The 27,335-nt window shown below is 44.2% G+C and overlaps 1 protein-coding gene across 1 annotated transcript in view; it reads left to right on the forward strand.

Moving 5' to 3' along the window:
• LOC116509889 (N-acetylated-alpha-linked acidic dipeptidase 2-like) overlaps positions 1-27,335 on the forward strand; it is a 39,254-nt gene that overhangs the window by 10,494 nt on the left and 1,425 nt on the right. The window contains 12 exon segments of the mRNA XM_032219179.1: positions 53-146; positions 3,228-3,326; positions 8,962-9,047; positions 10,070-10,189; positions 11,146-11,228; positions 12,419-12,482; positions 16,892-16,959; positions 19,431-19,522; positions 22,310-22,400; positions 24,311-24,575; positions 26,015-26,096; positions 26,799-26,891. Of these exon segments, the coding sequence (XP_032075070.1) occupies positions 53-146; positions 3,228-3,326; positions 8,962-9,047; positions 10,070-10,189; positions 11,146-11,228; positions 12,419-12,482; positions 16,892-16,959; positions 19,431-19,522; positions 22,310-22,400; positions 24,311-24,575; positions 26,015-26,096; positions 26,799-26,891 (1,237 nt within the window).

Genomic DNA, 27,335 nt, shown 5'->3' on the forward strand with positions numbered 1-27,335 from the left:
ATTCCATGTGTTCATATCCTCCTCGTCTCAGAGTTTCTTTCGTTCTTTTCAGACTACATGTTCAGACTTGAAATTAGTGATGGAGTGGGAATCCCCACCATTCCAGTGCACCCTATTAGTTACCACGATGCTGAAGTTTTATTAAGGTATGCAGATTAAATTACGTTCGGTACTTACGTGAACTGAAAAAGGGTTGCTGGTTTTTTAAAAAAATCCATGCCTATTTCTTGACTGGGATCAACTTAAAGGACTGACACCCGTCTTGAAAGCTTACGCAACCAAGAAGTGGGTTTGGTGTAATGGTAAATGGTGCTGGACAAAGAAACCAGGAGACTGTGAGTTCTAGTCTTCCCTAAAGCGCGGAAGTGACTTTGGAAGAGTCACTCATTCTCAACAGGTTATCCTTGATTTACAACAATAATTGAGCCCCAAATTTCTATTGCTAAGTGAGACAGTTCACAGGGTTGCTTTTATGAAATAAACGATTGATTGATTGATTGATGGTATTGGACCTGGGTACTTGAGAGACCGCCCTCCTGCCAATTACCTCCCAAAGACCGATATAGATCCCACAGACTAGGCCTCCTCCAAATTCCATCTGCCCGGCCAATGTCGGCTGGCGATTCCTCGGGGGAGGGCCTTCTCTGTGGCTGCATCCGGCCCTCTGGAACGATCTCCCCATGGAGATCCGGACCCTTACTACCCTTCCGGCCTTCCGCAAAGCAGTTAAGACCTGGTTGTTCCGGCAGGCCTGGGGCTGTTGAAACTATCCAGCCCCATTCGAGGTTATGGCTGTTGTAGAATTTTAAATTGTTGTTTTTATTTTATTTTATTTGTATCCCCTCCCTTTTTTATTATGAGCCGCCTTGTCTCTCGGGAATAGGGCGGCATACAAACTCAATAAAACTGAAACTGACAACTGAAACTGATTGATTGATTAGCTTTAGGAGTCACCAGACTCCAGAAAAACTCTGGGCAGCATATTTAAACAGAGCCAGTTTGGTCCAGGGGTTAAGGTACTAAACTAGAAAGTGGGAGAGACTGTGAGTTCTAGTCCAGGGCTTGTTCAAAACTGGGGCAAGGGAGAGATGGGCAGCATGCATGCATGAAGCTCCACTCATGTGAGAGGTGGAGAAGCGAGTAGAGAGCGCTTGAGTGGGGGGGGGGGAGTGCAAACCTCCACGCAGGCAAGTGGAGGGTGCTCTCCCTCACACAAAGGGAGCAGTGTGTGTATGCATGTGTCCCTGCTAAGTCGCAAGCCCCCTCCCACACTGGCCCGGACCACCAAGCTGGGAAAGACTGGGGGATCCCTGTTGTAGTTCCACCTTAGCTATGAAAGCCAGTAAGGTAACTACTTGGTCTCAACCTAACTCACCTCAGTTCATAAGGTGGTGGTTGTGGAGAAAATAGGAGGAGAAGTAGTGTGGGATATGTTAATTGCCTTGTGTTGTTTGTAAAAATAATAAAGGCCATGCAGAGGTGGATTCGCATACTTTTACCACAGGTTTCTCCACATGCCTTGCATACATGCATGTGACTTAGAAAACGTGGCTAAATAGGATGGCAGAGAGCCGGGGCGGGTGGGCAGGGGGTTTGCAGAAGGTCGCCACTTCCAGTTCGCCCAAATCGGTCCAAACCGGCTGAATGCCACCACAGAAGGTGGATGTCGAGAGTAAATCTTTCCCTTGTCCAGTTGTGCGTGACCCCAACATAGTCCAAAGATGCTTCCCCGTGATCATGTGGCCAGCATAACTATATCCCCAGAATGGTGTTACTTTCCCATGGAAGTGGTACCTATTTATCTACTCCAGTGGTGAAATTCAAATTATTACTACCAGTTCTGTGGGTGTGGTTTGGTAGGCGTGGTGTGGCTTGGTGGGTGTGGCAGGGGAAGGATACTGCAAAATCTCCATTCCCACCCCATTCTGGAGCCAGCCAGAAGTGGCATTTGCCGGTTCTCTGAACCACTCAAAATTTCCACTACCGGTTCTATGAACTACTCAAAATTTCCACTATCGGTTCTATGAACTACTCAAAATTTCCGCTACCGGTTCTATGAACTACTCAAAATTTCCACTACCGGTTCTATGAACTACTCAAATTTCCACTACGGTTCTATGAACTACTCAAAAATTTCCACTACCGGTTCTATGAACTACTCTCAAAATTTCCGCTACCGGTTCTATGAACTACTCAAAATTTCCACTGCCGGTTCTATGAACTACTCAAAAATTTCTGCTACCGGTTCTATGAACTACTCAAAATTTCCACTACCGGTTCTATGAACTACTCAAAATTTTCACTACCGGTTCTATGAACTACTCAAAATTTCCGCAGCTGGTTCTATGAACTACTCAAAATTTCCACTACCGGTTCTATGAACTACTCAAAATTTCCGCTACCGGTTCTATGAACTACTCAAAATTTCCGCTGCCGGTTCTATGAACTACTCAAAATTTCCGCTACCGGTTCTATGAACTACTCAAAATTTCCACTGCCGGTTCTATGAACTACTCAAAATTTCTGCTACCGGTTCTATGAACTACTCAAATTTCCACTAACGGTTCTATGAACTACTCAAAATTTTCGCTACCGGTTCTATGAACCACTCAAAATTTCCACTACCGGTTTCTCTGAACCACTCAAAATTTCCAGTACCGGTTCTCTGAACCACTCAAAATGTCCACTACTGGTTCTATGAACTACTCAAAATTTCCGCTACCGGTTCTCTGAACCACTCAAAATTTCCACTACCGGTTCTCTGAACCACTAAAAATTTCCGCTACCGGTTCTATGAACTACTCAAAATTTCCACTACCGGTTCTCCAGAATCTGTCAGAACCTGCTGAATTTCACCCCTGATCTACTCGCATTTGCATGCTTTTGAACTGCTCCATGGGCAGGAGCTGGAGCAAGGAACGGGAGCTCACTCTGTTGCACGACGCTCGGGTCTCAAACTTGAGCTGTCAGCTTTCTGACTGCCAAGCTCAGCATCTCTAACCACTGAGCCACCACACACTCTTGAAGGCGGGTTAAAAATAAATAAATAAAAAGCAGTTGAAAGTGAATTGAATTAAATGTCGGAACAAACTGCCCCCCAATCAGTTCCGCAAATAGCCTTGGGAGGGCAGCTAGTTTTTTTTTTAAAGAACATTATGAGGATGGGAGGTAAAAAGTTCTCCAAAAATGTGACAAAAGAGAAAGAAGGTTTCTTTGTTTTTTTCCAGATTCATGGGTGGTTCTGCAGCTCCAGACAAGACTTGGAAAGGAAACCTCAACGTATCCTATAATGTCGGGCCTGGATTTTTAGATCAATACTCCACAAGGTTAGTTCTAACATTTTTTTAAAAAAATCACTTTGCTTCAATTCCCATCCAAACTGCGTGAATCCACTAAAGCTGTTTTCATTTCCGAAAGACCATTGTCTGTCTTAGGGGCTGGATGAATAAAAGCAGTCCCCGACTTACGACCAGAATGGAGCCCAAACGTTCATAAGAGCAATAGCACTTAGACTGCTTTTACAGCCCTCTCTAAGTGGTTTACAGAGTCAGCCTCTTGCCCCCAACAATCTGGGTCCTCATTTCACCCATCTCGGAAGGATGGAAGGCTGAGTCAACCTTGCACCTGTTGAGATTCGAACTGCCGAACTGCAGCTAGCAGTCAGCTAAAGTAGCCTGCAGTACTGCACTCTAACCACTGCGCCACCACGGCTACATACAGCAAGTACCAGGACCAGTTGCAAGTCACTTCAAAAAGTTACTAAACATGTGGTTGTAAGCAGTGGTGGGATCTAAATAATCCCTATTAAAATAATCTAGCAACCGGTTCTCTGCCCTAATGACCAGCTGGGTAGGCAGGGCTCGGTGGTCATGTGACTGGGTGGCCGTGGCCAACTGCACTCACGTTGATGGGCGCTTCGCCCTAGCTGTTACAATGTAATCAGGCTTAACTGGAGAGGCAGTTTCTGTAAGCAGGGCAATAAAGATTAGGCTAGAAACAACGCCAGAATGTTTCCTTCCTGCCTTCCTTACAGGATTAGCCCTGTAAAGTGGGGAAAAACACAAAAGGAGATTTCTTCCAACAACCGGTTCTCCCAACTGCTTAGAAAGTTTACAACTGGTTCTCCCAAATAGGTGCGAACCGGCTGAATCCCACCACTGGTTGTATGTTAAGAATGACCAGTACTTATTGAACTATGCTACACAAGGTTTACACGTTGCTATCAACTAGGTAGCTAAATTGGTGGCTCTAGAACATTTGCTATGCATGCAGGTCTCAGGAAATCCGCCTACTTTCCAAAACAGATAACAACTGCAGAAATTAGAGCTGGCAGGATTAAATTACCTGCATTGGTGCCAGTAATTGAGGGTTCATAGGTGAAAACGATTTGAGGTTGTTTCGTTGCTTGGATAGTCAGTTTTGATTTGAGAACTAACCACTTGAATTCTGGACAAGCACTACATGGGACTTACGTGAGCTACATTTTAGCTTCTAATGCCAATCGTGAATTCAGAATAAGAAGATATTGTTGTAGTGCTGAAGTGATATCTTTAGCATGCTGGTACATTGGTGCTGCTGCCAGTCACGTGGCTATGTTAATAAAGTAGATTGTGGGAACTTATATATCACCTCCATCTTTTATTGCAAGAAGGTTGATTATGCAATGTCCATCGTTCTAGCTTGTCCAATTAAGAAGGAAGCTCTTTCGTTTACTTTTTTTTAAAGCACTTCTTTTTTGAAAGCTCATTTTTTCTGTTCTTTCCCCTTCCTATAGTTTGCAAACCCAGAACAACTCCTCCTCCTCCTTCTATAGCAGAATTAGAAGAGACCTGGAGGTCTTCTAGTCCAACCCCCTGCTCAGGCAGGAAACCCTATGCCATTTCAGACAAATGGGCTATCCAACATCTTCTTAAAGACTCCCAGTGTTGGGGCATTTACAACTTCTGGATGCAAGCTGTTCCACTGATTAATTGTTCTCACTATCAGGAAATTTCTCCTTATGTTCTAGGTGTTTTTTTCTTCTTCTTCTTCTTCTTCTTCTTCTTCTCTTATTCTTCTTCTTCTTCTTCTTCTTCTTATTCTTCTTCTTCTTCTTCTCCTTCCTCCTCCTCCTCCTCCTCCTCCTCCTCCTCCTCCTCCTCTCCTCCTCCCTACTTCTCATCTCCTCCTCCTCCCATCATTATTGGTCAAACTTTCTTCCTCCTCCTCCTCCTCCTCCTCCTCCTCTTCTTCTCCTCCCTCCTCCTCCTCTTCCCTCCTTCTTCTCATCCTCTTCCTCATCCCCGCTCTTCCTCCTTTGTTACTACATTACATTTGCAACCTTCTGACAAGCAAAGTCAACGGGGAAGCCAGATTCATTTAACAATCATGTTACTAAGCTAACAATTTCAGTGATTCACTTAACAACGCTGGCAGGTTGCATAAAATGGGGCAGAATTCCCTTAATAAATGTTTCCCTTACAAAACAAAACATTGATCTCAATTGTGGTCATAAGTCAAGGAACTGCCTATATTGAAGCTTTTGAACTTTGATGCTGGAGAAGACTCTAGAGAATTGCATGGACAACCAACCAACAAACCGATGGATTAGAGCCGAGGTGGCACATTGTTTAGGGTTCAGTACTGCAGGCCACTTCAGCTGACTGTTATCTGCAGTTCAGCGGTTCTAATCTCACCGGCTCAAGGTTGACTCAGCCTTCCATCCTTCCGAGGTGGGTGAAATGAGGACCCAGACTGTGGGGGCGATCTGCTGACTCTGTAAACCGCTTAGAGAGGGCTGAAAGCCCTATGAAGCAGTATATAAGTCTAACTGCTAACTGCTGCTATTATCCAACAAATCAGAATCAAGGCTTTTGACTTGAGGCACAAATGACCAAACTCAAATTATCCTACTTTGGTTATACTATGGAAAGAACTAACACTCTGGAAAAGGCTCTGCGAACCGGTAGTTTAAAAAAGTTTCCAAAAATCACGCGGCTCACAGCTGATCTACGCAATCATCGGAGGTTTTTCCTCCCCCTTTTTTAAAGCATTTTTTTCCTGCCAGTTTGGGCAAATAGGCAGGAAAAAAAATGCTTTAAAAAGTGAAAAAAAAGTTTCTAATGATCGTATAGATCAGATGTGAGCCATGTGATTTTTGGAAGCTTTTTTCTTTTTTGCTGTTTAAAGCATTTTATTTCTGCCTATTTGCCCGAACCGGCAGGAAAAAAATAATTAAAAAGTGAAGAAAAAATGTTCCATGACAATCAGATGTGCATGTGATCGTGGGAACATTTCCCCCCCAAGCCACTTTTTAAAGAATTTTTTTACTATTTATTCGCCCGAACCGGTAGTAGAAAAATGTTTTAAAAAGTGGGGAAAAAAAGCTTCCCACAATCACACATCACAGCTGAACCTTATTTTTTACTGCTTAAAGCAGGTAGTAAAAATGCTTTAGAAATTAAAAAGTTGGCCATGCCCACCCAGTCACATGACATCCCCCCCACCAAGCCACGTCCAGAGAACTGGTGGCAATTTATTTTTACATTTCACCACTGCACACAGTCAATAACAATCCCTCAGTTACAAGGGAAGCATAGAAATAAATGGCCTTTGCACAAGAGACAAGTACATATATACTGATTATTTTACAACGTAGCCTAGAGTAGAAATCAACCCAATGATGACTTAAATTGAAATAAATGTGGCCATAACTGTGTGGAAGAAACATAGGCTCACATATTTATTACCTATTCACTCAATTTGTCCTTGCTGCAAAAAGCTGGATTCTCGAGTGGGCACAGCAACATATAGTAATACAATAAAACATGCTTAAGGATCAAAGCAGTTCCAACCCCTCTCCCCAAATACAATAAGATACAAATCATTCACGATATTTTACCAGTTTCTCTGTTTCCTTAGGCTCTTGGGAGCAACTCAATCTTTAACAATTGTGAAAAAGCTATAAAATGAGGATGTCAGGGTGTCTAAAATGAAGAATTATTGGAGGTACTCCAAAGCAATTTTCTTTATTGTTCCTCATTTGTAGGGGTTCGTCACCTACAGACAGAAATCTTGCCAAACTAAAACACTTGTATCAATAAAATATATACTCTAAGAACTATTAGGGAAGAGCTGTCTTCACTCTCTTAGATATCACCAACCATCTGTCAGAGTTTGTTGCAGAAAAATCAAACCCAGAAAGCACACGCAGATAACTGGATTCATTCACTTCTTTATTTACATACTAACAGATGAATAAATGTACAATACAGGGACACGGTGGCTCAGTGGCTAAGATGCTGAGCTTGTCAATCAGTTCGGTGGTTCGAATCCCTAGTGCTGCGTAATGGTGTGAGCTCCCGTTACTTGTCCCGGCTTCTGCCAAACTAGCAGTTCGAAAGCATGTAAAAATGCAAGTAGAAAAATAGGAACCATCTTTGGTGGGAAGGTAACAGCATTCCGGGCACCTTCGGTGTTTAGTCATGTTGGCCACATGACCATGGAGACATCTTCGGACAGCACTGACTCTTCGGCTTTGAAACGGAGATGAGCATCTCCCCCTAGAGTCGTGAATGTCTAGCGAGGGGAACCTTTACCTTTACTTTAAATGTACAAAACCAATAGTAGATTCTTTCAACGTGGTAGAGGTTACAAGCAGAACACAAACAGGAGGAGAACAGTTTCATTTCAGAGTTCAGAGCAGGCAGAGTCTCAAGTGTCTGTTTCAATTCTTTGCACAGACTCAGAAGGTTGTAGGCTAAACCACGCCCTGGCCCCTAGCTGTTTCAGCTCCCATTGGCTGACCTTGTTGCTATGCCTATTCATTGGATGACCTGGTTACCATGTCTCTCCCAGTCATGAATATTCTAACACCATCAAATCTCCTTTCCTTCCAAGATGCAGCAGAAATTATCCTTAGATGTTCTGAGAGATAGATCCACTTTCATTCCAGAATTTATGCATAAAACTCCCTCAACCCCCAAAGGACAGGCAGTCCTTGACTTACGACCACAATTGCCTCTTTTAATATCCCCGAAAATATTCCAATCTAGGGGGGCAGGGGGAGGGGAGGGCTTCACACAGAATCTTGGTGATTTCGTATACGTATCCTGGCAGCAAAATTCCAATTCCTCATTGCCTTTGCCGACTTCTAAACTTGCTGTCGCTCTCTCTCCTTTGGAATGCAGAGGAATGTACTCTGGATTCCTAATGGGAATCCAGAGTACATTCCACTACAGTGGGCCACCTTAGTGTCAGGCACTTGTTCAACAGGATAGGCGTAGTCACACATACACACACACAAACACAATAATGTACTGTATTTCAGTTTCCCAAACTTCTCATTGAGATCTTCTGGAATCTCTGTCATTTTTCTGAACAAATGTGTTGATTCCAGCCAGGATTTGGTTATTTGTTTCTAGAAGCGGATCATTGAGTGAAGACAGAAATAACTGAAGATTTGATCCAGGGATCCGTTTGAACATACAGATACAGAGTTGGAAGGGACCTTGTAGGCCATCTAGTCCAACCCCCTCCCCCCTCCCAAGCAGGAGACCCTACACCATTTCTGACAAATGGCAGTCCAGTCTCTTCTTGAAAGCCTCCAGTGATGAAGCTCCCACAACTTCTGAAGGCAGCTTCTGTTCCAGGGGATGATTGTTCTCACTGTCAGAAATTTTCTCCTTATTTCCAGGTTGAATCTCTCCTTGTTCAGTTTCCATCCATTATTACTTGTCTGGCCTTCAGGTGCTTTGGAAAATAGCTTGAACCTCTCCTCTCTGTGGCAGCCCCTCAAATATTGGAAGATGCCATCATGTCTCCCCTGGTCCTTCTCTTCACTAGACTAGCCATGCCCAGTCCCTGCAACCGTTCATCGTATGTTTTAGTCTCCAGTCCCCTAATCATCCTGGTTGCTCTTCTCTACATGCTCCTGCCTAGCCACAAGCAAATGATTTCTTCTTCTTCTTTCTTCTCTGGCAGAAAAGTTAAGATGCACGTTTATAGCACCAGTCAGATTACCCGGATATATAATGTGATCGGAAGCATCAAAGGAGCAGTGGAGCCTGGTGAGTTTTGAATGCCGATTGCTTTATTTAAAACAGGGAATGGGCAGGTTTTGGGTAGCTGGAAACCAAGTTAAGCATGTTTTTAAGGAAGGGAAGAATTACAATGGATGGCATAAGAAGGACGTACCCTTGTTTGTTTGTTTTGCGGGGAGGTATTGGAATTAATAGGGACGCAGTAGCTCAGTGGCTAAGATGCTGAACTTGTCGGTCAGAAAGGTCAGCAGTTTGGCAGTTCGAATCCCTAGGGCCACGTAACGGAGTGAACTCCTGTTACTTGTCCCAGCTTCTGCCAAGCTAGCAGTTCGAAAGCACGTAAAAATGCTCCGGAAGCTGGAAACGGGGCCATGCGCGCAGAACAATTCATATTGAACTGTGCATGCATATGCAATGTGTGTCTGGCACGAAGCACAGACATGGGTACATTGTGCGTGGGTTGCGAACTGACAGTAACGCCAGCAGCAACCCACCCCTACGTATAGGGTTTCCTGCTTAAGCAGGAGGTTGGACTAGAAGACCTCCAAGGCCCCTTCCAACTCTGTTATTCTATATTCCATACTAGCTGATAACCTGGTGTTGCCCAGGTATTTATTTATAGGGGGAAAATGTCCGGACCAAATGTAATTTCTAATGTTGGATTTTCCCCCTTACCAGAAGAAACCCCCTTGTGGGGAATATGAAGCTGTTACCATGGCAACTCCACTGCACTGTACAGTAGAATCCTTTTTACAGCAGTACAGTAAAAGCCATTTTAAGGCACAACAGGCTGTATCTTAACAGAACACCCCCCCAAGGGGTATTAGGGGTGTCTTATCCCCACAGTATTTGTTTCTAAAGTCATCTGTGTACCAAGTTTGGTTGAAATTGCTTGAGGTGTTCCTGATTTATGCTGGAACACACACACACACAGACACACACAGCCATTTTGTTAATATTATATAGATTCTATTTCTGAAATAGAAAAATCTAGCAAGTTTGTTCTGAATGTTAAGAAAGTGCATTGTTCTAATGCTTCCTTTTCTTAGATAGGTATGTAATTTTTGGAGGCCACCGAGATTCCTGGGTCTTTGGGGGAATTGACCCCACCACAGGAGCTGCTGTCCTTCAAGAGGTTGCTCGCAGCTTTGGCAAGGTGATGAAGAAGGGTAAGACTAATAGACGGAAAAATTGGGAACCCAAAGCAGAGGTGGAATGTGCTGGGATTTAAATGTCAGTATGCGTTTGAAGTAGATGCTAAGCCACCTTGATCCTTTGCTCAATAGATGTAGCAGGTAAATAAAAGTAACAAACAAATCAAACTCCTCTTCCAAAGATAAAGGTGTCATGGCCTGCCAGCAGCCAGCAGAGCTGGTAGCGGAGTCGGACAGTGAGGAGGTTGAGGAGGAACCTGGGCCAGTCCTGGGGGTTGAGGAAAGCTCAGATGAGGGCTCTGTGTCGGAGGCAGAGAGGGAGTTAGACAGCAGTGAGGCAGAAGAACAGCTGGAGCCTATTCCCAGTGTGCGCCTGCGCAGACCTGCCAGAAGAACAACTAAAAAGCAGGGTCGTCTTGGGAGTAAAGCCACTCCTTGGAGGTGATTGGCCCCTCCCATAGGAAACAAAAGAGGAGCTAATGGGGAGGGGGCTTTTGCAGGAAACAATTCATTCATTCGGTCGTGTCAAGAGTGGAAAGTTCTGTTTGTAACTGTAAGAGAGACTCTGCCATGTTTTGCCTTGCCCTGCATTTGGAAACTAGTTATCTGGCAGCTCTCCAAACGAGATAAGGTTTGTGTTGATAAATATTCCTCTGAAAGACTGTTTGCTAAGCCTGCTGACTGTGAATGAAAGGAGTTCACAGTCATGCAAATAAAAGGGGTTTTGCCAGGAGTAAGACTCTGCTTCTTGAGTTTTAAGGAAGCCTGGATCGGAACAAAAGGAATGCACAAAAGATATTTTTTCTATTGAGCAGCTTAAACCTCCTTTGTCATGCTAAAATTATTCATTTGCTTGGTTTTTAAACTCACTCAAGCTGATTTATCCATAGACATTGATAGGTTTGCATCTTCAGCCATCGACAGGGTAAAGAAACAAGTTTTTTCTGTGATCTTAATTTCATTTTGTGTAGGTTGGAGACCAAGAAGAACAATCATTTTTGCCAGCTGGGATGCAGAAGAATTTGGATTATTGGGCTCCACAGAGTGGGCAGAGGTGAGTGAAGGACTCTGTAAAATTGTATTATTTATCCACAGGTTGTCCTCGACTTATGACCACTGAAAAAAGTGGGTTGTGGCTGGTACTCACAGAATAGAATAGAGGAGAGTAGAGTGGAGTGGCATGGAATGGAATGGGGTAGGGGAGGGGAGGATAGGGGACGGGAGAAGGGAAGAGAAAGGAAGAGAAGACAGAGTAGAGTAGAGTAGAGTAGAGTTGAGTTTATTTGGCCAAGAGAGATTAGAAACCCAAGCAATTTATCTCTGATGCATAAGGTCTCTATGTACGTATATGCAAAGCAACAGAATAATGGCAATCCTAATAATATTAATATTAATAAGAGAGGGGAGTAAGAAGGATAATAAGAAGGATAAATAGTAAGGCTACAGCCATACTGTAGTGCAGTGGTTAGAATGCAGTACTGCAGGATACTTCTGCTGATTGCTGGCTGCCAGCAATTGGGCAGTTCGATTCTCACTGGCAGAAGGCAGCCTTCCATCCTTCCGAGCTCAATAAAATGAGGACCCAGATTGCTGGCAGCAATATCTAAACCACTTAGAGAAGACTGTAAAGCACTATGAAGCAGTATATAACTCTAAGTGCTATTGCTACTGTATATGCTGCTTCACAGTGCTTTACAGCATTCTTTTAAGCAGTTTACAGAGTCAGCATATTGCCCCCAACTCTCTGGGTCCTCATTTTACTGACCTTGGAAGGATGGAAGGCTAAGTCAACCTTGAGCACCTCGGGATCGAACTCTGGACTGTGGGCAGAGTTAGCCTGCAATACTGCATTCTAACCAGTGCGCCACCAAGGGCACAGCACGATTGGTACATCAGGGCTGAAGAGTGTTTGACCACACAGAAAATGCTGAATTTTAAGTCCCGGCTTCCATTGGCGGTGGCAACGGGAGCTTCTGGGAATTATAGTTCAGCCACTTTTGGAAAGTTGCCAGTTTCCTACTTTTCATTTAGATCAGTGTTTTTCAACCTTGGCAACTTGAAGATGTCCGGACTTCAACTCCCAGAATTCCCCAGCCAGCATTTGCTGGCTGGGGAATTCTGGGAGTTGAAGTCCAGACATCTTCAAGTTGCCAAGGTTGAGAAACACTGATTTAGATGCTATTCATGATCGATCATAATGGGCATAATAGAATTCTTTTTTTTTAAATGTTTTTGCAATTGCAGGAGAACAGCAAACTTCTTCAGACACGGGCTGTGGCTTACATCAACACCGATTCTTCCATTGAAGGTGAATGTCTGGTAGACTAGAACTGATGACGTTATCTAGGGAGGGTAATGAAATGTCTGCAAGAAAACAACCAAACTCAGAGGGCACCAAGGATCCCTCACAGTTGTGAATATACCTTACAGAGGTGGGTTGCTACCGGTTCGCTCCGGTTTAGGCGAACCGGTAGTGGAAATTGCAACTGGGTCGCTGAACCGGTAAGGATGGCAGGCTGGCCACGCCCCGTACAGGTTACCCGGTCTGGTCGCTGCAGCATGCTTTTTTTTGGACATTTTTAATGTTCTTTGCATGCTCAGACCTATTTACAGTCAACTGTGCATGTGCGCGGAGCGTGCACGCAAATTGCGCAAATCCAGAACCGGCAGTAATGCCGGCAAAAACCCACAGACAGATTGATAACACCCAGACCTCAGCCCCCCCCCCCCCCTTTATAAGTAAGGTAAGAATAAGAACCTTGCCCTGATCTGTGAATTTTTTTTTGACTGAAATGCCCCTCTCTTTTGGGAAGAAAGAATACTATTGGAATCATTTCTCTTCCAGCAAAATGAGGGTTAGCAAATGTAAAACAGATTTTAAAAAATGGGCAATTCATTTTTAGCACTGTCTTGGAACATCATCCTAGCAACAGATGCTCGTTTTAAAAATAGGTTATTATTAGCCATTCGAGTACAGTCTCCTTCAAGTTGAGCCCAATGTTTGGTGATTTGGTAGACTCTATCCATGCAGTTTTCTTGGCATTAATGGGGAAAGCTATGCCTTCTTTCTCGATTTTCTAAAAAAACTTTCCATCTATCCTCAAGTCGTTGGATTTCCTGGTAGTTTTCCATCCAGATCCCAACCAAGTGAGGCAGTGGTGGGATTCAAAATTTTTTACTACCGGGTCCATGGGTGTGGCTTGGTGGGTGTGGCATGGTTTGGTGAGCGTGGCTTGGTTGGCATGGCAGGGGAAGGATACTGCAAAATCCCCATTCCCTCCCGATCAGCTGGGACTCGGGAGGCAGAGAATTGATGGGGGTGGGGCCAGTCAGAGGTGGTATTTACCGGTTCTCCGGATTACTCAAAATTTCTGCTACTGGTTCTCCAGAACTGGTCAGAACCTGTTGAATACCACCTCTGAAGTGAGGTCTGACTTAACTTCTGAACTCCAGCAAGATTGATTAAGTGCTGCAAGTTTCTTAAGACACTGATGTTAACAGAATAACAGAGTTGGAAGGGACCTTGGAGGTCTTCTAGTCCAACCCCTCGCCCAAGCAAGAGACCCTGTATCATTTCAGACAAGTGGCTGTCCAGTTTCCTTGTTAAAAACCTCCAGTGTTGGAGCATCCACAATTTCTGGAGGCAAACCCTCCACTGGTTAATTGTTCTAACTGTCAGGAAATTTGTCCTTAGTTCTAGGTTGCTTCTCTCCTTGATTAGTGTTATAATTACTATTGTTTAATGATGGTGGTATTACAAACTTAAATAGGATCATGTTTACTGTATACATCGGGGGTGTCAAACTCGATTTCATTGAGGGCCACATCAAGGTTGTGTTTGTCCTCGGTGGGGGCGGAGGGTGGCCAGGATGGGTGTGGCCAGCTCAACATCACTCATGGGGGGGGCACTTCTGGTGGTCAAGTCCTAAGGCAGGATTTCCCTCAGACTCTCCTTCTCTCTCCTTATAACCTACCTTCTTTTCTTCCTCCCTCCCTCGCTCCCTTCCCTTCCTCCCTCCCTCCATCCCTTGCTCCCTTCCCTTCCTTTCTTCCTTCCCTTTCTCCCTCCTTCCCTTCCCTCCCTCCCTCCCTCCCTCCCTTCCTTCCTTCCTTCCAGTGGTGGGTTTCAAAAATTATTCAAACCTACTCTGTGGGTGTGGCCTCCTTTGTGGGAGTGGCTTGCTGCCCATGTGACCAGATGGGAGTGGCTTGCTGCCCATGTGACCGGATATGAAGATGCCGACACTTGTCAGAACCACCTTAAATTACCTCACACACAGCACTGGCATGCATAAGAATATGATGTAAACTTTGGTTTGCGTTAAAACAACTTCAACACACGCAATGTTCTGATTGCACCACAAACGCAGTAGTCATCCTTACCTTTCACAGAGGCACTGAGTTTTATAAATATGAGCATGATAGTGTAGAATAATCATATCCAAGGACCAGTGGTGGGTTTCAAAAAATTTTGGAACCTCTTCTGTAGGTGTGGCCTGCTTTCCGGGTCCACCGGTGGAACCTCTTCTAACCGGTTCGGTAAATTTGATGAACCGGTTCTACCGAACTGGTGTGAACTAGTAGGAACCCATCTCTGCTACCATCCCTTCCCTTCCCTTCCCTTCCTTCCATCCATCCTTCCCGAGCTCTGTTTTCACTGGCAGAGACATCGCAGGCCAGTCCTTTGCTATTTCCAGGGTGGCCTCATGGGCCAGATCTGAACACCCCTTGGTCCCAATCCAGTCTGAGGGCCTTGAGTTTGACACCCTGGTGTAGGTAGTCCTTAATTTACAACTGCTCACTTAGCAACCTTTCAAACGTTCGAGAGATCCTCTTGGGCGGTGGGTACTAACAACTTGGATTCGAAGTTCTGACAATCAGACTTCCGCACAGTCACATGACCACACTTCAGGTGCTCAGCAACTGAGCTGCATGCATGGCCGTTTGTAGTCTCCCACAGTTACATGCCAGCAATATCTGGCCCAAACTGAACCATTGATTCACTGAATGACTGAGGGATATGCTTAGCCACCACAGCAAAAAAGTCACAAAATTACGAACTTCGTGACTTAGAACTCTAATGGGCAGGCTCCATTATAGTCATAACTCAAGGACTATCTGTACTGAAATCTTTGAAAAGATGCCTAATAATTCAATCCATAGGGTTAAAAAAAGGAAAAAAAAGTTTCCCTGTCAGTCATGCTGAATTCTAGGGCACGAGGCTCATCTCTGAGGGAGCCGGCATTGTTTGAAAGCAATTTCCATGGTCACGTGGCCAGCATGGTTATATGCCAGAGGCATGCAGAATGCTGTTTACCTTCCCACCGAAGTGGTACCTATTTATCTACTTGCATTTGCATGCTTTAAAAAAAAGGTTTTCATTGGGCACAATGAGAATCGATCTGCTGAACAAAGCTCCACCTTGGTGACAAGAAAGGCATCCGGCCATTATAACATTCTGCTAGCTCCATTCAGTTCACCAGACTCCACCCCTCAAGGGATTAAAAGAGCCGAGGTGGCGCAGTAGTTAAATGCAGCACCGCAGGGTACTTTAGCTGACTGCAGTTCTGCAGTTCGGCTGTTCAAATCTCACCGGCTCAAGGTTGACTCAGCCTTCCATCCTTCCGAGGTAGGTAAAATGAGGACCCAGACTGTGGGGGCGATATGCTGACTCTGTAAACCGCTTAGAGAGGGCTAAAAGCCCTTTGAAGCGGTATATAAGTCTGCTATTGCTATTGCTATTCAAAGGAGATGATGATGATGATGATATGATTTGCATACTTTCAAACTACTAGGTGGGCAGGAGCCTGAGCAAGGAACAGGAGCTCACCCGTTTAAGCAGCACTTGGGTCCTGAACCTGGCCTGTCAGCTCTTCAGCTTACAAGCTCAGGGTCTTTAACCACTGAGCCATCATGCCCCCCTCTGTGGGAGCGCCTTCCCTCTGGAATGAGCTGCCCCTGGAGCTTCATATAATCCCCGACCTCTGGTCCTTCCGACACGCCCTAAAAAGTTGGCTTTTCCAGCAAGCCAGCCTGGCCTGAACAAAACAAAACAAATTATTGATCATTGTTAATTTTAATTTGATTTTTTTTAAAAAATGTTATTGTTAATTCTAATTGGGATTGTTTGGGATATTCTATTTAATTTTTTTTTAACTTTTGTATTATGTGTTTCTTTTAATGTTGTACGCCGCCCTGAGTCCTTGGGAGAAGGGCGGCATATAAATCTAATAAACCTAAACCTAAGCCCTCAATCCATAAGGAATCATTTTTATGTAGACATCTCAATGAATTTTAGAGCATATTCCAGAACTACGTCTGTATGAAAACTACATTCCGGTTATCCAAGAGCAGAAATAATGTTATGGGTTGGTTTAGAAGAGAAGAGATACCAGTATTTTCTCTTTGTGTGTGTCCGTGTGTCAAGGGATGTCAATTACACAGTCTCCCAGGAGTTGTTTTATGGTTGTGCATGATATGTACAGTATGTAAGTATCTTTCTATTTACATGTAAGCTGTCAGAAGTTGCATGCCTTGACTCATCTCAAGAGGAGGGAAAATTCCCCAGAGTGCACGAAAGGAGAAAGTTTGCGCCTGTAGATAAATTCAGCTTGAAGTAGAGGAGGCTATGCTTTAATTTTTTTTTTTTAAAAAGGGGTGTTTTTGAGAGGGAGCTGTTAACGTTGATTCAAAACAATTTCTGTGTTTGCGTTGCAGGCAACTACACTTTGAGGGTTGATTGTACTCCTCTTCTGAACCAGTTGGTGTATAATTTGACAAAAGAGGTATAGTTGGACAATGCACAGCATGGGGAAAACATTTGGCTTTGAGCCAGGAAGGAAAGTGCCAGCAATTACAGTTGTTCTTCTATCAAATAGCCATGATTCAGCAGAACCAACATCCATAGAATTAGGTTATTCTGGCATGCAGTGGAAATCAAACTCAGGCAGGGCAAGTACAGGAAGGCCAGTTCACATTTCTGCCCTCCTCCTCCTCCCCTCTTCCTTCTCCTTCTCTTCTTCCTCCTCCTCTTCCTTCTCCTCTCCTCCCTCCTCCCCCTCTTCCTCCTCCTCCAGATGTGGTATTCAGCAGGTTCTGACCAGTTCTGGAGAACTGGTAGTGGAACTTTTGAGTAATTTGGAGAACCGGTAAATACCACCTCTGGCTGGCCCCGCCCCCATCTATTTTCTGCCTCCCGAGTCCCGAGGAAATGGGGATTTTGCAGTAACCTTCCCCTGGAGTAGGGAGGGAATGGAGATTTTACAGGTTCCTTGCCCTGGAGTGGGATGGGAATGGAGATTTTATAGTATCCTTCCCCTGCCACGCCCACCAAGCCACACCCATCAAGCCACCCCCACAGAACCAGTAGTAATTTTTTTTTGAATCTCACCACTGTCCTCCTCCCAATCCTCCTCTGCCTCCTCCCTCAGGCTCAAAAGCAAAAACTGCAAATGTTGGCTCTGTCCATTTTATGGTAGCTCTGATTAGGCACAAAATGATTGCTGGGCGGTATACATGGATTCACATGTGCCTCAGATGCTACAGTTGTGTCCAGAGGTGGGCCTCAAAAATTTCAGCAATGGGTTCTCTGCCCAGTGCTGGGTGGTCGTGGCCTACTCAGCCTCTTGCACCACAGAAGGTGGGGGAGCATTTTTGCCTTCCCCAGGCTCTGGTAGCTTTCCTTGAGCTTCTGGGAGGGTGAAAACTACCTCCCTTGGTGTCTGGAGGCATTCCTGAAGCACGAAACGGGCCCATTTTTGGCCTTTTAGAACTTTTCTCCCTCCCTGAGCCTCCACGCAGGTCCTGCACTTACCTCGTATCCAGTGGTGAGCTTCAAAAATTGTTCGAACCTACTCTGTGGGTGTGGCCTCCTTTGTGGGAGTGGCTTGCTGCCCATGTGACCGGATATGAAGATGCCGACGATACTTGTCAGAACCACCTTGAATTACCTCACACACAGCACTGGCATGCATAAGAATATGATGTAAACTTTGGTTTGTGTTAAAACAACTTCATCACACGCAATGTTCTGATTGCACCACAAACGCAGTAGTCATCCTTACCTTTCACAGAGGCACTGAGATTTATAAATATGAGCATGATAGTGTAGAATAATCATATCCAAGGACCAGTGGTGGGTTTCAAAAAAATTTGGAACCTCTTCTGTAGGTGTGGCCTGCTTTCTGGGTCCGCTGGTGGAACCTCTTCTAACCGGTTCAGTAAATTTGACGAACCGGTTCTACCAAATAGGTGCGAACTGGTAGGAACCCACCTCTGCTCGTATCCAAAACAAGCCACGAGGAGACTCCTCGGAGGGATGGGCGGGGCCAGCCAGGGGTGGGATTTGGAGGTTCTCCAAACCTGCCATAACATTAGCTATGGGTTCTCCCGAATCTGTAGCAGCCTGGTTGCGTCTGCAGAAGCAAGGACATGTCTTGCCTCTGTGCCTCTCTCTGCACGTGGGTCCTTCTATCACCAATATTTCAATTAAGCACTTTATGATCTAGCACTCTTAAAAAAAAAAAAAAAAGAATGCATTGATCTATGAAGGATGGGTTGCAGCTGGTTATCTCATGAACAGAACTGCCCATACTTGGATACAGCCAATTTTGACCTTCCTAACTGACGTTGGTACTCTAAGCATGAATGTTCTCCGTGCAAGTGAAGATGAAATGAATCGAGGTATCTAGGAGGTGGGATCAGGTGGGACATTGAAAAACCCCATTCCAGTGGGAAATTATGAGCATGAGCATCACTCACTGCAATAGCATTTGGGCTTACATACTGCCCCACACTTTGCAGCCCCTCTCTGAGTGGTTTACAGTGTCAGCATATTGCCCCCAACAATCTGGGTCCTCATTTTACTGACCTCGAATGGAAGGCTGAGTCAACCTTGAGGCAGTCGGGCTCGAACTCCAGGCTGTGGGAATGCAGAGTTAGCTTGCAATACTGCACTTTAGCCACTGCGCCACAGGGGCTCAATGCACAGAGGGTGGAAAGCACATACTGTCAAGAGCACACAATAAAAATGGTAGCAAGTATAGTGTAGGCACCTCCTTTATTTTTGCCTGTTGCTTTTGATAACGCTGCTTGTTTTATCAACTTATAGTTCAGTTTGTATCTCAGAAGAATGTCTTGATTTTGCCAGGTCAGCATTCAAACCAAGTAACGAATCAACCAACTTGGATCTAGAGCATTCAAAATGCTTAAAGAAGTAGCAATATGGGTGATAGATCACGTTTCCTTTCCTACACAGGTCTCAAGTCCTGATGAAGGCTACGAAGGAAAATCTCTCTATAAGAGTTGGCTTGAGAAGGATCCTTCCAGTGAAACCAACCAGCGACCCAGGTAAGATATATTCTAATCTACATTTTATTAGCACGCCTGCCCTTTGCACACATGGGAGAACTGCTATAGCATGGGTCCTCAAATTACGGCCTGGGGGCTCGATGCGGTCTGCCGAAGCCATTAATTCGGCCCGCATAGGACCACAAGGCTGCCCTGCCCACATCACTCCGCCAAGCCTTCAGCCGAGCCCTGGACTTACCTTTGCGAGCCCCACAGACTTAAACTGAAAAGTCAGGCTAATTTTGGCCTGCAGAGACATTTTGGAGGCAGGGAGGTGAAAAATGAGCCGATGTGGCGCAGTGCTTAGGGTGCAGTACTGCAGGCCACTTCAGCTGACTGTTATCTGCAGCTCAGCGGTTCTAATCTCACCGGCTCAAGGTTGACTCAGCCTTCCATCCTTCCGAGGTGGGTAAAATGAGGACCCAGACTGTGGGGGCGATATGCTGACTCTGTAAACCACTTAGAGAGGGCTGAAAGCACTTTGAAGCGGTATATAAGTCTAACTGCTATTGCTATTGCTAACTGCTAAATGGGGCACGCAGATGCCCCAGAAGGCACAAAATATGAGCCGTTTTCACCCATTTTTGGCCTGCAGAGACGTGTTGGAGATGGGGGGTGTGAAAAATGGGGTGCATATATGTCCCAGAAGGCCAAAATATGGACGGTTTTTTACCTGTTTTGGGCCAAAAAAACAGGCCATTTTTGCCCATTTTTTTGCCTGTAGAGGGAGGCCAAAAATGGGCCTGTTTTTCACCTCCACCACCTCCAAAGGATAGAGAAAAAGAGGGAGAGTCAGAAAGAGAGAGACAGAGAGCGACTTGTTGATTGTAACCTCCTTGGGGCTGAGAAGAATTGATGCAAAACTGACTTTCCTGAAGTGGAACCACTAGGCTCCTAAACAATTGAAAAAACGATGTGGTAAAAAGAAAAATCAACCAAAAGAGCAACATGCAAACAAAAGCAAATAAAATACTCCCAGGAGCAAAACAAAGTTTACTGTATTTTTTGGAGTATAAGATGCACCTTTTTCCCTTTAAAAAGAGGGTGAAAATCTGGGTGCGTCTTATACACTGAATACAGCATTTTTTTTTTGCCTCCTGAAACCCTGCCTCCTTTGCAAAAATGGCCGTGCAGAGCCTTTAGGAAGCTTCCAGGGTGCTCCTGGGGGCTGGGGAGGGCAAAAATGAGTGAAAAACAGACCGTTTTTTGCTCATTTTTGATCCTCCAGCCCCCAGGAGCACTCTATCAGCCTTCCAAAGGGCTAAGCATGCCCTTTTTTGGCACAAAACAGGCCAATTTTCACGAAAAATGGGCTGTTGTTTGCTCATTTTGGGGGGGCCTAGGAGCACTCTACGAGCCTCCTAAATAGTATGTATGCCCTTTTTTGACAACAAACGGGCCAATTCTCGCGAAAAATGGACCGGTTTTGGGAGGTACAAAACCTTTTTTTAAAAATTTGCCTCTTCAAAATTTTGGTGTGTCATACTCCAAAAAATGGTAATTTGTGTGCATTGTTTAATGGACTATTTTTTTTTCGATAGAAAATTTGTTTATTTTCCATTTTCATAGCATATAATCACATGTATACAATTACATAGTCAATATCATGTTGTATTAATAAATAATTACATCAATTTATCTTACCATCAACTACCAAAGGGGGAAAAAAAACCAATTTTGGTGTGTCTTATACTCCAAAAATATGGTAATTTGTGTGCATTGTTTAATGGACTATTAAATTCGCCATGCCCACCTAGTCACATGACCAAGCCATGCCCATCAAGTCACCTCCAACAGTCTGAGGGACCGTGAATTGGCCCCCTGTTTAAAAAGTTTGAGGACCCCTGTAGTATAGCTTTTATATCTGCTACATAACTAAAAAAGCCGTGTGCTTCTATTCCCCCATTGACTTGCAACACACTAGGCTAGGCTCAAATGGGATTGAGTCAGAGAAATGATGTTCTTGATGATGATAATGATAACATGTGTGCGTAGTCCTCAACTTACAATCATTCATTTAGTGACCATTTGAAGTTACAACAGCACTAAAAAAAAAAGTTACTGCTTGACCAGTCCTCACACTTACAATTGTCACAGCATAGTTACATGACCAAAATTTGAGCGCTTGGAAACTGGCATGTGTTTCAACAATCCGGGTCCTCGTTTTACCCACCTCGGAAGGATGGAAGGCTGAGTCAATCCTGAGCCGGTGAGATTTGAACAGCCGAACTACAGAACTGCAATCAGCTGAAGTAGCCTGCAGTGCTGCATTTAACTACTGTGCCACCTCGGCTCTGTAGCGATCGCAACAGAGGCTAATCCTTAAAATGTGACCACAACTGAACCCCAAATTTCTATTGCTAAGTGCGAAATGTTTGTGGAAATAAAACCTAGAACTGAGGAGAACTTTTGCCGAAAAGTTATGGAGGCGTAATCGCACATTCCCCTCACAATTTTGAATTATTGTGATGCAATTTTGATCTGAAACTGTATCTTGTAAACTGGAGCCAGTTAATACTGAGGACTTAGTTTCCCTTTATCAGTGACCCAATTCTGGTAAAATTAAGCCTCTTTCATTTCCAAGGCTTTCTCCTTGTAGACCACTGGCTTCTGACGTTTCTTCTGACTCTGGTTATTTCTTGATATTGCTTTAAATTCATGCCACTTCCTCGGAATTCAGGAAGTGAATTCCACATTTTGAAGTGGAAACCAACAACATAAAAAAGTACTAAATGTTACAAGAAGATTGAATCTTGAATTCTCCCCTTCCTTCTCCTATCTGGCCAGGATCAACAAGCTTGGATCGGGCAGTGATTTTGAAGCTTTCTTTCAAAGATTAGGGATTGCGTCTGGGAGAGTCCGCTACACTAAGAACCGGGTAAGATGAACTGCTCACCAACCAGCTTTTGGAAAGAGCAATCCATATATTAATTTTATTCTGTGAATCTATTTCTTAACTGCTTGAATCACCGAAGCCACTCTAAGTGAGGGAGTAGAGATTGAAAACAGAAATGTAGTAACATAAAGCAGCAAGTGTGACAAAGCACATTGGGGAAGAAGGATTCCATAAAACCGTAAGAACTGAGGAGAAATTTCCTGACAGAACAACTACCGTATTTTTCGGAGTGTAAGATGCACTTTTTTCCTCCTAAAATTTGGGTGCGGCTTATACTCCGAATGTAGCTTTTTCGAAACTTTTTTTCCAGCCCTAATGAGGCGCTAACAAGTGAAGCGATCTTCCATGCTTTGCCTGCGTTTCTCATTGCTGTTCCCTCCGATGATCAGCTGTGCTTTAGAAGCTGTTTTTCAGTCCTAAGGAGGCGCTAACTAGTGAAGCGATCTTCCATGCTTTGCCTGCGTTTCTCATTGCTGCTCCCTCTGATGATCAGCTGTGCTTTAGAAGCTGTTTTTCAGTCCTAATGAGGCGCTAACCAGTGAAGCGATCTTTCATGCTTTACCTGCTTTTCTCATTCCTTCTCCTCCAATGATCAGCTGTGCTTTAGAAGGTGTTTTTCAGTCCTAAGGAGGCGCTCGCAAGTGAAGCAATCATCCATGCTTTGCCTGCTTTTCTCATTGCTGCTCCCTCAGATGATCAGCTGTGCTTTAGAAGCTGTTTTTCAGTCCTAAGGAGGCGCTAGCAAGTGAAGCGATCTTCCATGCTTTGCCTGCTTTTCTCATTGCTGCTCCCTCCGATGATCAGCTGTGCTTTAGAAGCTGTTTTTCAGTCCTAATGCGGCGCTAACGAGTGAAGCGATCTTCCATGCTTTGCCTGCTTTTCTCATTGCTTCTCTCTCTGACGATCAGTTGTGCTTTAGAAGCTGTTTTTTATCTCCAACCAGGGGATAAAAAGCGTGCACACGCTCAAAACCAGCAAACTTATGTGCTGAAGCTGACCAGACTAAGGACGCTAGCCAGATGAATACCTGGTAGGCAGAATCCCCCCCCCCCTATTTTCCTCCCCAAATACTAATGTGCATCTTATACTCTGGTGCATCTTATACTCTGAAAAATACAGTAATCAGCGGAACAGCTTGCCTTCAGAAGATACTCTATCCCTGGAGTTTTTCAAGAGGAGATTGGACAGCCATTTAACAGGAATGGTACAGGGCAGGGGTGTCAAACTCAATGCCTGTGGGCCAGATCTCGCTCACAGTGTACCTAGATCTAGCCTGCAGGGCCACCCTGGAAACGGTGAAGGACCAGTCTGCAGTGCTTCTGCCAGCAAAAACGGAGCTCACGAGGGCCACACATGGCCCTACCAGGCTCCATTTTCACTGGCAGAGTGCTGCAGGATGTCAAGCTGGCCATGCCCACCCTAGCCACGCCTATTCAGCCCACCCTCCCCTCCGAGGTTGAACACAATCCTGACGTGGCCCTCAATGAAATCGAGTTTGATACCCTTGGTATAGGGTTTCCTGCTTGAAGAGGGGGTTGGACTAGAAGATCTCTAAGGTCCCTTCCAACTCTGTTGTACGACAGTCACCAAAAAGGGGTTTATCAATCACCCTGACTCAGAGCTTGGCAGAACAGCCAGGCTACTTTGGTAGGAAGGTAACAGCGTTCCGTGCACCTTCGGCATTTAATCACATGACCACGGAGACATCTTCGGACAGCGCTGGCTCTTCGGCTTTGAAATGGAGCTGAGCACCACCCCCTAGGGCCGGAAATGACTAGCACACATGTGCTGGGGAACCTTTATCTTTTCTTACCTGGATGGAAATTTGAAACTTTGCTGCTGAATGTGGGCTCCATTCTTGCTGACTCATTTATTTATTTTCTTTTTGACAGAAAGTGGACAAATACAGTAATTATCCTGTTTACCACACCACCTACGAGACGTTTGAACTGGTCAAGCGGTTTTACGATCCCTCTTTCCAGAAACAGCTCACTGTGGCTCAGATACGTGCAGGCTTGGTCTATGAGCTTTCAGATTCCCCAGTTCTGCCTCTCCGCTGTCAGGATTATGCAGAAGCTTTGAGACTCTACGCCAATGAAATCTATGACCAGGCCAAGAAACACCAAGGAGAACTTGATATGTACAAAGTTTCATTTGGTAAGGTTTCTCTTGAAGGTGACTCGGAATCCATACATTTATGATTGAGCTTTCTACTCACCATCATGTGGTCCCCCAAAGACAGAATCATAGATTTATTTTCACATATTTACCTTATCAACAAAGATGGAATACAGAACAAAAAAACAGACAGAAAGACGAACATCCAACACGAACAGCCAAAAGAAAAAAAAGTTGTGTACAATATAAGGAAAAAGATTTTTTTTAAAAAACAATCCCAAAATGTCAAATAAGTCTAACGTTAAAACATAAAAAATCCACCCCAGCCGGATGTTGAAAAATAAATTAAAAATGGATAGGATGGGATGGGATGGGATAGGATAACAGAGTTGGAAGGGACCTTGGAGGTCTTCTAGTCCAACCTCCTGCTTAGGCAGGAAACCCTATTATCATAGATTTTCTTTTCTTTATGTGAAGGGTCTACAAATAGTTATACACTTTCCCATCCATAATGATTAAAAAATACTATATAAAATAAACAAATATTCCAGATGTGGAAATCTAATAAGCAAATTGACCCAACATCTAATTATATTATATACAGTATATAAAAAATAAACAAAACAATAGGTTAACCCAAACATTACTCTAATCTTAAAAGCCCTCTGTTAACCATCTGTTTGTCAGGCCTGCAATTATATTCCTTTTAGAATTTTGGCCTGCCACACTTTCTCTTATTTCATTATGCTGTTTTTTTATAGTCTATGGGAGGGGGGAATAGAAGGAGTAGGATTGTGGAATGTATTATTTTCATTCTTTACTAGAAGCCAAGTTCATCCTTTGTCTCCACACTTTCACACCTGACCGGAAGCAGCTGGGTGGAGACGCCAGCGTGGAAGAAGAAGATTGGACCATGTGATGGACTGTGGGTGTGGGGACAAGATCATGAACTTTTAACTGGGTGGGATTCTGATGTAACTTCCAGAGTTGGAATCCCACAGCACGATGCCAACATTCCTGCCTTGTTAAATTGGAACTTTAAGCATAGTTTTGCCTTCGACTCTGATTTAATTCTGCATGGTATTTGGAACGCTGACACTGTTATTGTACTTAACACACATAAAAAGTCCACAGAATCGTAGAATCTGAAGGATTTTAAAATCCCATTTAATTCATTCCTATGTTTGGCAAAGGAAATGTGATGCAAAGGTTGCTGAGTGGGGTGAAACTCTAGAAAAATATCCCCCCTCTCATGCATGCCTATAAGAGAGTATGTAGGGCAGGGACTCAATCCATTGGCAACTCCTCCATCCTAAGCCCCCTCCCTCTTCCTTCTGGGTCATGTGACCCAGAACAGAGGTAGTTTGATGGTGTTAAAATGAGAATTCCAGAAGTAGTGCAGGGCCATTTTCTCTCTCTTGTTTAAACTAAAAAAATCACAAAGCTTGAACCTCATTGTGAAATTTTTCTGTTCGCAGATGCCCTCTTTTCTGCCGTGAATCATTTTGCATCTGTAGCAACAGTTTTTCACCACAGGCTTTCACAACTTGACATGAATAAGTAAGTTTAATATTTCTGCAAAAGTTAATGTAACTTTATTGGCGTTATTGATCATCATTCATCTGTTCATCTTTAGGAGAAAGTTTTGCTTAGAATAGAATAGAATAACAGAGTTGGAAGGGACCTTGGAGGTGGTCTAGTCCAACCCCCTGCTTAGGCAGGAAACCCTACACCACTTGAGACAAATGGTTATCCAACATCTTCTTAAAGACTTCCAGTGTTGGGGCATTCACAACTTCTGGAGGCAAGTTGTTCCACTGATTAATTGTTCTCACTGTCAGGAACTTTCTCCTCAGTTCTAAGTTGCTTCTTTCTTGATTAGTTTCCACCCATTGCTTCTTGTTCTACACTCAGGTGCCTTGGAGAAGAGTTTGACTCCCTCTTCTTTGTGGCAACTCCTGAGATATTAGAACTCTTCTATCATGTCTCCCCTAGTCCTTCTTTTAATTAAACTAGATATACCCAGTTCCTGCAACCATTCTTCATGTTTTAGCCTCCAGGCCCCTAATCATCTTTGTTGCTCTTACTTACAACACAGTTCTTCTGCACTGCCTAACAGACTTCGACTCTCAGAATTCATGCATGACTGGGGAATTCTGGGAGTTGAAGTCCACCCATCTTAAAAGTTGTCAAGGTTGAGAAACACTATCCTGAATAGTACAAGGGTGTTTGATACATTCCTCGGTCTCCTCTCTTTTACAGTCCCATTGCTGTACGGAGCATGAATGATCAGCTGATGTTTCTCGAGAGAGCTTTCATTGATCCTCTTGGCTTGCCAGGCCGACCATTCTACAGGTAAAGCATCTCAATCTGGGGGTCCTCATTTTACTGATCTTCGAAAGCTGATTCAACCTTGAACCGGTCAGGATCGAACTCCAGGCTGTGCGCAGAGTTAGCTTGCAATACTGCATTCTTACCACTGCACCACAGAAGCTCAAACAGTGATCACACCACTAATTAAATGCCCAAATTTTAATCGGATGATTGCAGGGAAACTGCAATGGTCATAATGTGAGAACGGGTCACAAGTCACCCTTTTTTCAGGTGGGTTTGTAATTTCAAACAGTTGTTCATTGAATAGTTGTAAGTTGAGGACTACCTATAGTAGACTGGAGAGGTTGGGAGATGAATGAAAAAAATGCGGTTAGAGTGTTCAGCTGCTCAGGTCATCAGTATTCAAAAGTCAACCTGCCCACAACATTTCTGCTTCAAAGAAAATGGATTTTATTGGCAGAAGAA

This window comes from Thamnophis elegans, chromosome 6 (assembly GCF_009769535.1).
Source record: "Thamnophis elegans isolate rThaEle1 chromosome 6, rThaEle1.pri, whole genome shotgun sequence".
Lineage (NCBI taxonomy): Eukaryota > Metazoa > Chordata > Lepidosauria > Squamata > Colubridae > Thamnophis > Thamnophis elegans.